Raw genomic sequence first — 13,586 nt, forward strand, 5'->3', positions numbered from 1 at the left:
CAACATGCAGATTAAGAACACAGTGAGCGCCCCTGGAATGAGGTTTACAATATCAGAGTTATACACATGATAGATATATTGATCTAGGGAAATTTGCCTTGGGAAAGAAATGCATTTCAGCGTGGACTTTGCTCCTGTATTCAAGTAGAAACTGCCATCTTTCCATAGGACTTTGCTCTTCATTGAGTTGTAATTACCCACAATGCAACTGAATGGTGACTATTGGATTACATCATAAGGGTTATTTTCTTAAACTTCAGATGAAAATGTCAGTGGCGTGGCCCCTTTTCATCCTGTTACCATTTTTCATTGAAGATCAATTTTACTGTACTGTCATGCCCTGTTTTAAAAATGCATACTAAAGCCATATCTGCTATTTTCCAGGCTGTGATTTGGCCCATGGTAGAAGCTAGTGATTCTATTTCATGTGTGGTGTGCAAACAAAGTGAATTAACAAGGGAACTATGTGACCTATGTGTATGTTCTACACTCTTTGTGTAGTATTATATGGGTGTCTTGGAATCCTGTGTGGGATGGGCCACTTGTGTGGCATGTCACGAAAATAAACATCATCATTCATTATTCATTGTAGCAGAACAAGCTGTCAATGCAACACTGACACATCATTTCATACAGTTATTAACAGTTGCATATTAAAGCTAGGGTGAGTAACTTTTTCACTGTAACATTTGGCAAAAATGTCATATTAACCATTCAGCTATATGTAGGTGAAGTGGTCTGTGAATATCTACTCATCACTTTGCTCTCTCCTGCCTCTGTGTGCCGGCCCCAAAAATTGCCACTGCTCATGTACACTTTGACCAATCAGAGCGAGGCGCCGATTCTCCGTTCTTATTGGCTGTTGGGACTGTCCATTCACTTTGGCACCGACGTTGTCGGTGTAGAGCGTGTCAGGGAGGGACCAGAGAGAACACAAGTGGAGCGGTTGAGGTATTTGGATTCGAATCTCTATCCTAACTGCTATTTTCTCCCAAATCAAATACCCCAGCTTTAACACATATTGACGGGGGTTGGTCTCTGGAGACTCCAAAATATCAGAGTATTTCACAGTTAAATGTTCCACTATGTTAACCAGCTACTATTATTTAACACTGTCTGTCTGCTTGAAGAAAAGGCTGATAAGAGCAAAGTCATTGGGCTAGACAATCAAAACAATGTGCTTAAATACACTCACCAGAGCTGAGGGAACTACGCTACTGGGTGATGATTCTCTGTGTGTACAGTATGTTTCTGTGATCAGCATTTTGCTTGATCTCATATTTGACTTCTGCATATTCAAATCAGGTATATTATTAAATATGAATTATAATCTTGACCGTGTGGAGAAAGCCGTTAACAAGTTATCATGCAGTTTTATGTTGGGAGATTAAATACAGTACAGACAATATTTAAATAATGTAGTTAATCTTAGTATCTCTAATCTCCTGGCTTGTCAGGAGGAGTGTCTATTGTGTGTGTGTGGAAGTGATCGGCATACATGACAGGTTGTATCTCTTTACTTTTATTTTAGACATTGTCCATGCAACATGTTGTGTTTCATCTGCAAATGTTGATTACAGCACTGGGTGCATATAGCTCCATAGGACATACAGTATACAGTATATGTACATGTAAGTGCACAGTTAGACAGGCATCAGAACAGCCCTTGGAGTATCATTAGAGGTGATGTTTCGTGGATCTTCTCAGCTCGTGAGAGCAGCGTCCCTCATGGTGTTGTAGACCTTCTCATCCTGCTTGAACATCTTCAGCTCCTTCTCAGTCTGCATGCGGATGGACTGAAGGCATGAAAAACACAAAGAAACATTACTGGGAGTTTTTTGCACACACAATATTAAGGTGAGCCACTTCAGGCAGTAATGGCCATCTATTTTGCTTCCATAACGTTTCTTCCTTCATACTAGTACAAATCAAAAGGTCCAAAATGTACATTTAGGTGTTTCATTGACTAAACCTTGTCTGTTTGCGACTGTATATTTCTTCTATACAACCATCTTTAACGGCCATTATCTCATAATGTTGTTTTTTTTCTCTCAAAACTCTGAACCAAAGATGTCATCTTCTAAAGCACTTACATCAACTTAACTTCCATGAACATTCTTAGCGCTATATCTGAAGGTTATAACAGAATGATATGTTCCTATGTTGTTAATTGTCTGATTTATGAAAATGCATTTTTAAGACCTGTGTGCATAGTATTATTTTTTTTCGATTAATAAAATGAAAAAAGGCTTTATCCAAAATCTGTCCTGTAAAGACATTTGATATTAATATGTTGTAAGTGAAAGAAAAATGTTAACCCTGGCTGACATATAGACTTTTGGTTTTTAGAGAGATGCAAATGTACGCATAATGAGTTAGATATTGACACATTTGCATATTTATTCAAAAAATTCTTAAAAAAGATTGAAATACAGAAAAAATAAATATTTGGATATAGGTAATCAACTGGCAACGTGTTTCATGATAATAATCTAAAGGTTAAAAAATGTGACCTAATTCCCCTTGTGTTTCTCACCTTAAATTATACTTAAATATTCAGGTTACCTTTGCCAAACGTAAAAGTTAAAAAAGGAGTGTAAAGGATACTACCTCCAGGTCTTTGGTGATGGAGTGGTTGGGTCCATGGGTAACCAGCAGGATGGCGTAGGCCTTACAGATCAGGCCGTGACCCTTCTCTATCTGTCCCGCGTGCCAGTGGGTGACGCCAGCCCGCATAGTAGCCATACCCAGCTGGGCATTAGAGGGGTGGTACAACTTCCTGTTAAATAAACAGGGCAAACAGTTAAAGAGTGCAGTGGATCAGTTCACCTAAGAAGCTGTAGTCATTCTTTTTTTTATGAACTGAGGACGTACAACCAAAAAAGGATCAATTAAAGGAGCAATTCTGTAGAACACTTGTTGTCAAAATCCCTTTCTGTCGAAATCAGTCAATATCTCCTCAGGATCTGCTACCTCTCCTAACTGTGTGTCCAGTGAACAAAAAAAATCCAGTGTTACTACTCAGCCTAGGCTCTGTGAACTGCTCTGTAAAAGCACTCACCTGTATCCATGCACCATTTTGTGGGCATACTCTGCAGCCTGAGAGAAGCACTGCAGGAAAGACAGCACCTCACTGGCCACACTCAGCACACGCAGCCTGTACAGGTGGGTGTCTGCCAGCACGTTCTCCTGCTGCTCCAGGCACTCACGACACAACTTCTCCACCTGGGAGAGGACAGGCCAAAACACAGAGGGAGAGGCTCAGTGCACACGACAAGATGTATTCAGTGTATACAGTCAAAGAGATGGAAACTAAGAAAAGCTGAATAATTGTGTGTGTGTGTGTGTGTGTGTGTGTGTGTGTGTGTGTGTGTGTGTGTGTGTGTGTGTACCTGGTGGTAATCCTTCTCCAGCCGGGCGTTGTCGATGTTCTCCAGACACTCTTTACTGAAGTCGGTCACTTCTTTGACCTTATCCGCAGAGGGCTGAGGGGGAGCGACACACAAACAAATGGCTTGTAGGATTAAACAGTATTAGCTTAATCATAAAAATAAAATGAGGAAGAAAATGTAAAAGATTCTGGCTGTTATCATGTGTAAACCCTGCCCTGTGTCTCTCCCCCCCCCCTCACTCACGTTGCTGTCTGCGGGGGCCATCATCAGGTCGTCCTTGATGTGCTGGCTGCAGTGTTCACAGGTGCAGTCAAAGTGGAAGTGCTCCTTCAGCTTCTTCTGGCGGTCGGCCGACACGTTGAGGAAGTCCACGTAGCTGACGGTCAGCTCCTGGCCCTCGGGGATCTTACCCACAGCTCGCAGCTCGATCCTGGGGACAGAGGAGGACACCATGGGGGGACAGAGGAGGACACCATGGGGGGTTAGATAGGAATTTAAGATCCTATCCATCAAATAGTGAGTTAAAACAATGGTGATTTAGCATATGACCCACAGAGCGCCTTTATTTGCTGCTTTGCCCTGTTGTACTATCAGAGGGGCTATGTCATATTAACCACGCTGCAGTTGCTGTATGTCTTATGTCTGAATACACAGAGCCTTGTCGCCAAGCTGACTACTATAGGAAATGTACAGTGAAAAAACGCTCCCTCCGTTAGATTAGACAGCTTTTAATGGTTAGTTATTGCTTATTAAGCATCAACTAACTGTTCATATTTAGTTATAATGGTTAGTTAATGGTTGGTTAAGCATGAACTATAATTAGTTAACTAATGCTTCGTTAAGCATTAACTAAGGATTAATGTTATTTAATGCTTAGTTAATTCTAATTAAGCATTAATTAAGCAGTTAATCACAGTTAGTTAATGCTTCGTTAAATATAATTAACCATTAACGAAGCATTAACTAACTGTTAATTAATGTACCCTTATTGTAAAGTGTTTTTTTTTTACTACAGTACAGGTAATATGTTTAGTTATCAATGGGCAAAATGGTATTAGTACACACATTGTTAGCCTGGACAGTGTTGATGTGTCAGGTAGTTATCAAGACACTACAGTTGCAATACGTACCTCCTCTGAGAGTGGAGAGCACTACTCACAGCTGACTGGCTGCAAAGCAAAGTGACAGTCAATCCATACATGTGTTAACGCATCAACAAGACAGCATGGTCCACAGAATCAGTCAAACTCTGGTTTTATGATTTTACTTTCCATAACATGCTTTCCCAAATAGAGATCCTTTTTAATAACAACACCACAAACTAATGGACACAGAAAACCTGGGGCCAGATAGCATTACCATACCAGCACAGGAGCACTGCTGGCTTCTGGGTCTCTTGGCTCATAATGAAACTGCCTATGCAGTTGTGGTTGTACTCTGTTTTCTCAATTTAGTTTCACAGTCTTTTCTTTCAGGTTAAGAATGAAATACATTATTGCAAAAGAGTACCTCTCCTGTAAAATAGGGGAGCTCTGGGTATCACTCTCTTATATCTAGCAAGGCATGGTAGCATGGATACCTACTTGCCATGGTTGAGGATGACAGTGCAGTTGGGCCAACAGTCATGGTTGACCAGACACAGGTTGGGGAATAGACCCACACCAACTGCTTGCATGCCTCTGTGGTCACTCAGTGTGAATCCGTTGCACTTGATCTGCAGAGATAGACAGAGTGGCGGATGAACATGTGTGTAAAGTGGGGATCATTCTGAAGGGGTTGTTCCTAGGGATGTCTTACCTGGTGCAGTTTAAAGGTCACATATTCTGCTCCTTTTCATGTTCAAAATTGTAATTTTGGTTTCTACTAGAAAGTTTTTAGTATTAAAACAAATTTACATTTCTCAAAGTGCCTTTGCTAAATCTCCTCTGTCTGAAACGTTCTGTTTTAGAGCCGGTCTCATTTAGTCCCGCCTTCAGAAAAGCCCAGTCTGCTCTGATTGGCCCTGACAGCTAGATGAGTCTAACTGCCAGTTAGACTCAGGGGTATCTGAGGGTGTGGCTTATAACAGGTAAAGGTAGTGCTAAATTAGGTTGGTAATGAGGGGGCATGGATTCTCCCCTTATGACATCATAAAAGGAGAGAAACCTGACTGGGGTTTTTGAACACAGGTTTTAGAAAGGTGGAGGTGGAGAAGAAGAGAGAGGGTAGTTTCTTCTCATACTTAGCAAGTCTTTAGACAAACAGGGGGCCTGTAATAATGTTGGAAAAAGTGCATTTTGCATAATAGGTGATCATTTAAAGGTTCATATACAGTATATATATTTACTAATATTACTCATGAAGCACTGGCGAACAATCACAGTCATTCTTACAATGCCAAAGATGTGTGAGATTTCTTCAAAGGAGTTCTGCTTCCTTCCATAGGACCAGTATTCGGAGAAGGTTTGCACATCAGCCTTGAGCGTCTGGAGGCCTTCTTCAGACAGGTCGGCCACATGTTCCTGTAGCTGGTCCACCGAGATCAGCTGGCTGTCTGAGCCAATGCCCGTGTTCTTGTGTATGCGCCACAGCACACGAGCAGCCAGTCTGGGCAGAGGGGACATATGTGTATAGGGTAGAGAGAGAAGTCAATGGCAAATTCAAAATCACAATATAGTCACTTAAGTGAGTCCGACACTGAATCCTATACTTCCAGCTCAATGAAGTGTAGTCAATAAACATCTGTGTACATCCTCTACTGATGAATACCATTGATTCATTCCTTCATTCCATGTGCAAGACAATCAAAGACTCCAAGCGATAACAGATTAAGTGTAGCAGATATTTAGGAGGAAAGTGCTGCATCATGCTGCCCAACAGCTTTCTTTGTGTTTGCACACTGACATATTTTCCTGACACACTGATGACAGTTTTAAGAATGTCCTGTGCACTTATCAGGATTATCTTGAAATTAAAATCTTGCAAAAAAAAAAACGTATTGAGCTCGTTGGAAAGTAACATATGATTTATGATAACTATACTAATAATAACTTGCCAATCATTTAATAGAATTTGTGAATAATGTAATAAATTGTTGCATTATTGGCTTATATGACATTTTTTTTTTCTAAAGTTTGATGTATAAAGTATCACATCTCCTTACTATTGCCTCTTTGAAATACCTGCTTTAAAGACCTGACCACACTAACAACCCTACTCTACATTATGGGCAAAAATGATTCAGAAATGGTATTATGTTATCAGCTACTATATTATTGGATTTGAAACCTTTCAAAACTAAAAGATCATTTCAATATTGGCAGTTATTAAGTTATTGGCTATTTTACATTATTGGCGGCTACAGTGTTGTTTTTGGCGGCCTGTTTTAAGTTTAATTTTAGTCCAGTCTTTGTGTCAAATTGTAATTTTAGTTTTTATTAGTCTTAGTCACGTTTAAACTCTTTTTAGTCTAGTCGAGTTTCAGTTGACTAAAAGTCTTGAGCATTTTAGTCTTCTCTTAGTCAGAATTATCTGGGACTATTTTAGTCTAGTCTTAGTCAACAAAAGCTGATGACATTTAAGTCTAGTCTTAGTCAATGACATTTGTATTTTAGTCTTTTTAGTAATGCAATTATACCTAGTTAATATAGTACAATTACCTAGTATAGTACAGACAAAATCTAAATGTTCTTCAAGTCCCCCATTTCACAAGTCAAACAAGGTTATCTTAGCTTATTATACTATTTTTACCTTATAGACTCAAGAATACATGCAATTCCAGACACGGAAGCCGCTCTGATTTAATTTACATCATATTTATTTGAGCTACCAAACATGTAAGAATGCCGGATTCCTCAACCTGAACAGCAGTCTGGTGGAACTCAGACAGCTTCTCTTTGTGTTTCAAAATCTCCTGTCTAATGACAGGCTACGTTTATATAAAATAAATAGGCCTAAATAAAATAGCTTCAAATGACAATGCCAGAAAAAATTGACATTACATTCAAGTTTAATTAAGAGAAAAAAGGTTCTTGAATGCTAGAGCTACAATAACATAATAACAAAGTGCAAATAAAACGTTTGTGTATGACTTGTATTGCTTGTAAACTGAAGTCAGATTTTGTATTACAAGATATAACACAAATGGTTTGAACCATGAGATTGGAAGCACAGACTGCATACAGTGGAATTTGTTGACAGAACTTATTACATGGCACTTTGAGAATCCTATGTAAATCACAGCATTCTACAGGTCTGTTATTTCCAGCAAGACAGACCGCTGTCAAGGGTATAATGACCGTTGCTAAGGAGCTACGTCATAGTTTTAATGGATAGACGTCCACAAACAGGGCTACAAATCCTTCAGAAAACAATGGAATACTTTTTCAACATGACTTTGCATGTATCAGGAGAGCAGGGAACACAGGAGTCATGGTTAATGTCCGACAGGAATCCAGTCAAGATGACATGAGTACGTTTGGCCGCATATTGACAGTTAGCCTAACTTCAGGCTGCAGTCCGCAATGTAAATGTTCAGCAGTCATTTTCTCCGTGAATTGTGTTATTGATTTTGGGGATAATGCTTTGTTAGCTTCCATATTGCCGCGAGTGGGGATTGAGGAAGCAACGTCACCTGCTAACTTCCTGCTATCTCAAAATAAAAGCCAACTCACGTTTGTCTAGTTAAATGCTCATGTTAAGCCAGTGAAATGCTTTGAATCTGAAGCCGTAGCCTGTAGCCCCGAGACTCAGGAAACAGAAATATTCCAAAATAATTATAATGGCGAGACAAAATAGCCTTATAACATTTCGTGTCCTCTCGTTTTTGTCAAGAAACATGAAGAGATATTTTAGCAGAGTTTTCGTTTTTGTAAACCACATTTAGTCCCGTTTTTATTCGTCAACAATAAAGCATTATATATTTGATTATAGTCTTCCGTCACATGACCACCATTTACGTTGAGTCTCGTCTCGTTTCTGTCACGTGATACATGTTCGTTGACGACGATATGTTGTCTTACATTTCGTTGACAAAAATAACACTAGTCCTAACATCAATGTAAACTACTATGCAGAGCAGGCATAGACAAAGCCTCACAGTATCAGAGTTGAGATGAGGAGAACCCCTCCTTCACATGTTTTCCCTTGTAGTAAGAGATTGAGCAGAGAGTAAGTCATTGTTTAGCCCAGGGGTTGTTTGGGCTGTAAGTCAGTTTATAAAACTTTCCATTTTATCTGTCTGCTGCAGCTTCTCCTTACCGCACGTGCTCGCTGGGCGCCTTGCCTGTCTTCCTGATGGCTCCACACTCCCGCTTGTGTTCGTCCCAGCATGCAGTCTGGCAGGTGCGGTCGCAGTAGTGGGCAAACTTACACTGGGCACAGCGGTGCAGGTCAGCCTTGCCCCGGAAACAGCTGTGGCACACCTGAGTGACCAAACTGAGAGGGAGACAAAACAGAGACATTACAGCCAGCTGCACTAAAAGCATATTTCACTGTCAGAACCTGAGGTTAGTCAGTACAGCTCATACTCTAAACACAACACTGCATCTGGCCTCTATGAATTGGCGCTGTCCTGGGCATCGTCACCCAATAATACAATCTGTACTCACTCATTCATTGAGATACATAGTACATACAGTTCTATACAACAATGTTATATTGTTAAATAAACAGTATGCATGAAGAAAAACCATATGCATATGCCCAAAGTTTGTACATAAATTGGCAACACTTTACAATAAGGGTACATTAATTGCATTTACTGAGCACAAACCAACCATTTATAACTGCATAGTTGATACTAATTAAGCATTAACTAAGCATTCACTAAGCATTATGCTTAGTTATGCTTAACAAAGCACGAGTTAACTTCAGCATAGTTCATGCTTAATAAGCATTAACTAAGCATTAACAGTTTGTTCATTATTTATAAGCATTAACTATGCTTTAACTAACCTAACATTAACTTGCAGTAAAGTACTGTACCCTTATTGTAAAGTGTTACAGATAAATCTAATAAACAACATATTATCACAGCTCTATCACTATGTTTTCAAGTCAGAAAGGTTCATCTGCAAACACCATCACACAGAACCTTTCAATCAGCGTTTTTCAGCTGACTAGATAACAACAACCTGTGTGAGCGTACACACTCTTCTCAGTGTCTGGGGATGGAAACGTTGTATTCTGCAAAGGCCAAAGGGACAGTGAACAGACTTGGTGCTAGTTGAGGATAGCTGTAACATTGCAAAGCACTCAACGGCAATCTTTCTCCCTTTCACACACACACAGGCATACACACACACACACACACACACACACACACAAGCACGAAAAAAATGTCCTCGCAAAGGTAATGGTCCTCACATTGTTGGTCATCCGCCAAGGTCCACACAAGTACATAAAGCCAAACACACACACACTCACTGGCTCACTATTTTCTTACAGCTCCTGTCTTACATAAGGCAGATGCCTGCTGTGTTGGACCCACTCAGCGAGTCCTGCAGCTACAAGCTCTCACATGGCTCAAACACCATGCTACCATATCTGTGTCTAGCATTCCAGTACATACACAAGCTAGGTTTCACTCAGTTTGAATACCAAGCAATTATTTAGAGAAAAGGCCAGAACATGTTGCAGAGAATCAAAAGACATTGCACATGCATTAAACCACTTGATGACTAGCTCCAGCTTTGAAAAATAAATGCAGGCTTGCTGAAGACATCACGCCCATAGTACATAAGTCTAAACGAGGCACATTAAAACCACATAATGAGCATCAGAGTCAGACAAACAAATAAGAATGATTCAAACTCAGCGCTGACCACATTTCTTAGATATTGAAAGAACTGAAAGGTGTAAGGGTCAAAGTATATTTCTGTTTATGCTGTTATATATTATCACCCTTTTCCAGACCCTCAGATCTGCTTTGCATTCCCAGATTCATAACTCAAAATGGACCATGGGCATTCAGTTTCTATGCACCACACATTTCTTATAAACTGCCACAAAACTTAGCGTTTTAGAATAGAATAGAATTCCTTTATATGCAAGCTTTGACACACAATTTCATATTTAAAATACTATTTTGTTGAAATTAGATTAAGATAACCCTTTGTTAGCATATAGAACAAATATTCCAATGTGGAACCTCAAACAATCTTTTGTCATTTAAGAAAATCATTTGAAAGCCTATCAAGGCGCCGTGATCATTTATGGTAGAACTTCCTTGCTCTTCAAAAAAAAACTGGGTCCACCAGTAGACAGTTCAGATGACACCTGAGCACATTTCTCGTTGATGATGTCATGAGAATGTGGGCATCTAAGAAATGAGGTCACACCGGCCAGATGAGGTTTATGATCTATAACTGTCCTCAACACACCTGCAGCATGTGTGTGTGTGTGTGTGTGTGTGTGTGTGTGTGTGTGTGTGTGTGTGTGTGTGTCAGATACGTGTTCTGTGAGGAAAAAGAACAGTCCTACACAACTATACTCTCCAACAACCTCTTTCGCCTCTTCTTACCTGTCGAAGACCACGGCGGCGAAACTGGGTTCTGAGAACACCACGTCCCCCGTGTTGATCTCCCTGGTGGCCCTCAAGCCTCGACCCTTCTGCCCCGCGTCAAACAGCTCAGCGTTCTCCATGTTCCCCACAGTCATTGTAAAAAGCCCCAAAACACAAAAACACAGAGAGAGACAGAGACAGAGGGAGAGAGAGAGACAGCTAAAAGGGAGGGACAGGCTGAGGGGACTCAACAAATCCTCACAAACTTTTCAGAGACACTTGCCTCCTCTCCACTCCTCTCCTTACAAGCCCAAAATACATTTGTGTCCTCCAGGGGGGTTGTACCACCTCTCCGGGGGTGAGCAGGGGGATGAGGGAAAGTTTTCATTTCAGAACACTGTTGGAATGGTTAGCAAAGGACAGTGTACTTGCAAAAGAGTTATCAGCAATAATATTGATGACATAAGAAATAGAATAATTCACCTGAGCTGTATTACATTTGATAAATACCTGTGTAGACATGTAGGTGTGTGTGTGTGTGTGTGTGTGTGTGTGTGTGTGTGTGTGTGTGTGTGTGTGTGTGCATATATCTGGATGTGAATTATTGTGTGTAGGTGTATGTATGTATGGATATGTGTGTGCAGGATAAATTAATATTTTATTTTATTTTTATTTTTATCTCCAGGGAACCGCCCAATATTTCTAAAATACCTGGACTTGGACAGTGCAAGTGTAAATGAGTTGAATCTTGAATCTATTGACAGGGGCTATGTCGGAGTAGGGAGGTCATAGAGGTAGATAGTCTCTGGGTGCTGGCTGGTGGGTGTCGTCCCCTTGTCGGGGTTGGTTCCCTCCCAGTGGTATTTTGGTCTGGGGCAGCTGTGTCCGTCTGTCACAGGCACCTGACAGGCAATGGAGCCGCTCACATTCAGTGGCAGCCTCTGCAGTATCTCACTGTACAGGGAAAGTCACTTTGATCAAACCTCTGAGCCTTTAACTGATTTGTTGGTGTTTGCTCACTGGGGGGCAGCAGAACAAGCTGTAAACACAGCATTGACACAGCATTAACATATAATGTTGATAGGGCAGAATTGTAAGCAAACAACATATGGACACAGCATATATATGACAGCGGACACTGAGTTGTGTTTATGTCCAGTTGATGCATTTAATGCAATAACCCAATAGTCAAATGGGGCTGGACTAGCATGGAAAACAAGCGCTAACATTGCCAAGGCAATTGAGTAATGCTAAAATCAAAACAATTTGTTGTTATTCAATTCAAAGAACTTTATTCTTCCGTTAGGAACTTCATATGTGGAGGAGCATCAGGGTACAACAGTACATACAATATACAAACACACTCGCGCACACACACACACACACACACACACACACACACACACACACACACACACACACACACACACACACACACACACACACACACACACACACACACACACACACACACACACACACACACACACACAGCATCAGCCCGTACTCGACATATGGCAGATAAAAACAATCTCTGCTTAGCCTAGTGAATACATAGTACCTCCATAGAGGAGGAGTAATAAAGAAGTAAAAAAAAAAATAGAGAGAGAGAGGAGACAGTTCAAAAAAGGGTGTTGACCATTCAAAAGTCTAATGGATGCCGGGACAAAGCTTGACAGGGCTTGGTTTGTTCTTACTGTAGGGGCTCTGTTGTTTAGTATGATTTACAATAACCTGCAGGAATAATCAAATACTTCCTTTAGTAATCCCCTACAGAAGACTGCTATTACAACTGTGTCATTGACATAGTCGTCTCTAGTGTGGATGTCATCATGATGCTGCCTATTTTAAGGCGACATTTTGGAAAGACATCCAGAGTTGGTCACTGTACTCTACCACAGTCCCTCAGTAACTATCTCACAGTTAATACATTACTAATGAAACTGCTTTGACAGCCACTAGATGGCGCTGTATGACGTGTCAAATCAAAGAGCCAATCGGTGCAACAAGAAGTTATTGTCTGGTTTTACATGCTAGAGTACATTAAACTAAAATACTCATTTAATGTTTAAAGTATTATTAAATAAATATTTAATTTAGCACTCAAACAGGGTTAAAACCGGGGGTTAAACCTTGCTAAACTATACAGTTGTATAAAATAAAATGTAATTTAACCTATAATGAGAGATGACTACTATAAGCCTAACGTAACAACTCATTTTAAACCTTGCAGAACAAGAAATAAATAAATCATTTGAAACCTTAGTGTCAACCCCTGACTTGAACAAACTGGTAACGCAAAGCTCTGGTAATAAGCAATTATTAGGTCACTGCATATGAGGTCACTTAGGACAGCCAAGTCCGACCAAACCATAGATAGTAAATAATAGACCAAACCCAGCACTGTGTGTCCATCCTGAGGTGTGGCTTTCAGCCTGAAGCACAGGGAAATTGTCTCACCATCTCTGGTCAGACAAACTTCATGCCGTTTCATAGTTCATATAAGATCTAGCCAGGTCCGCGATAGTCATATTAGCCTACTATTATTTTTTATGTCATCTGAGCCCAATTTGAACATCTAACCACACACACGTCGCTGTGCCTATATGTTATTAGTCTGACAAACCTATGCTTATATAACGAGAATTAAAATAGCCCACTGTATTTGTATAGTCATTTTTCATGCAGTTATAAGTGCTTTGTGTATAGTA

At 40.3% G+C, this 13,586-nt stretch overlaps 1 protein-coding gene across 1 annotated transcript; it reads right to left on the bottom strand.

Moving 5' to 3' along the window:
* Positions 1–1,548: 1,548 nt before the first annotated feature.
* smyd1a (SET and MYND domain containing 1a) lies at positions 1,549–11,133 on the bottom strand. Its single transcript, XM_080046173.1, has 10 exons — positions 10,894–11,133; positions 8,631–8,807; positions 5,765–5,978; positions 4,976–5,106; positions 4,523–4,561; positions 3,636–3,822; positions 3,393–3,485; positions 3,062–3,225; positions 2,611–2,779; positions 1,549–1,796 (listed from the first exon to the last, which is right to left on the bottom strand). Exons 1-10 carry the CDS (start codon positions 11,028–11,030, stop codon positions 1,704–1,706), a joined length of 1,404 nt encoding a protein of 467 aa, XP_079902299.1. The 5' UTR covers positions 11,031–11,133; the 3' UTR covers positions 1,549–1,703.
* Between the last annotated feature and the right edge of the window lie 2,453 nt (positions 11,134–13,586).

Source organism: Ammodytes marinus, assembly GCF_949987685.1.
Source record: "Ammodytes marinus genome assembly, chromosome: 18".
NCBI classification, from domain to species: Eukaryota; Metazoa; Chordata; class Actinopteri; order Uranoscopiformes; family Ammodytidae; genus Ammodytes; species Ammodytes marinus.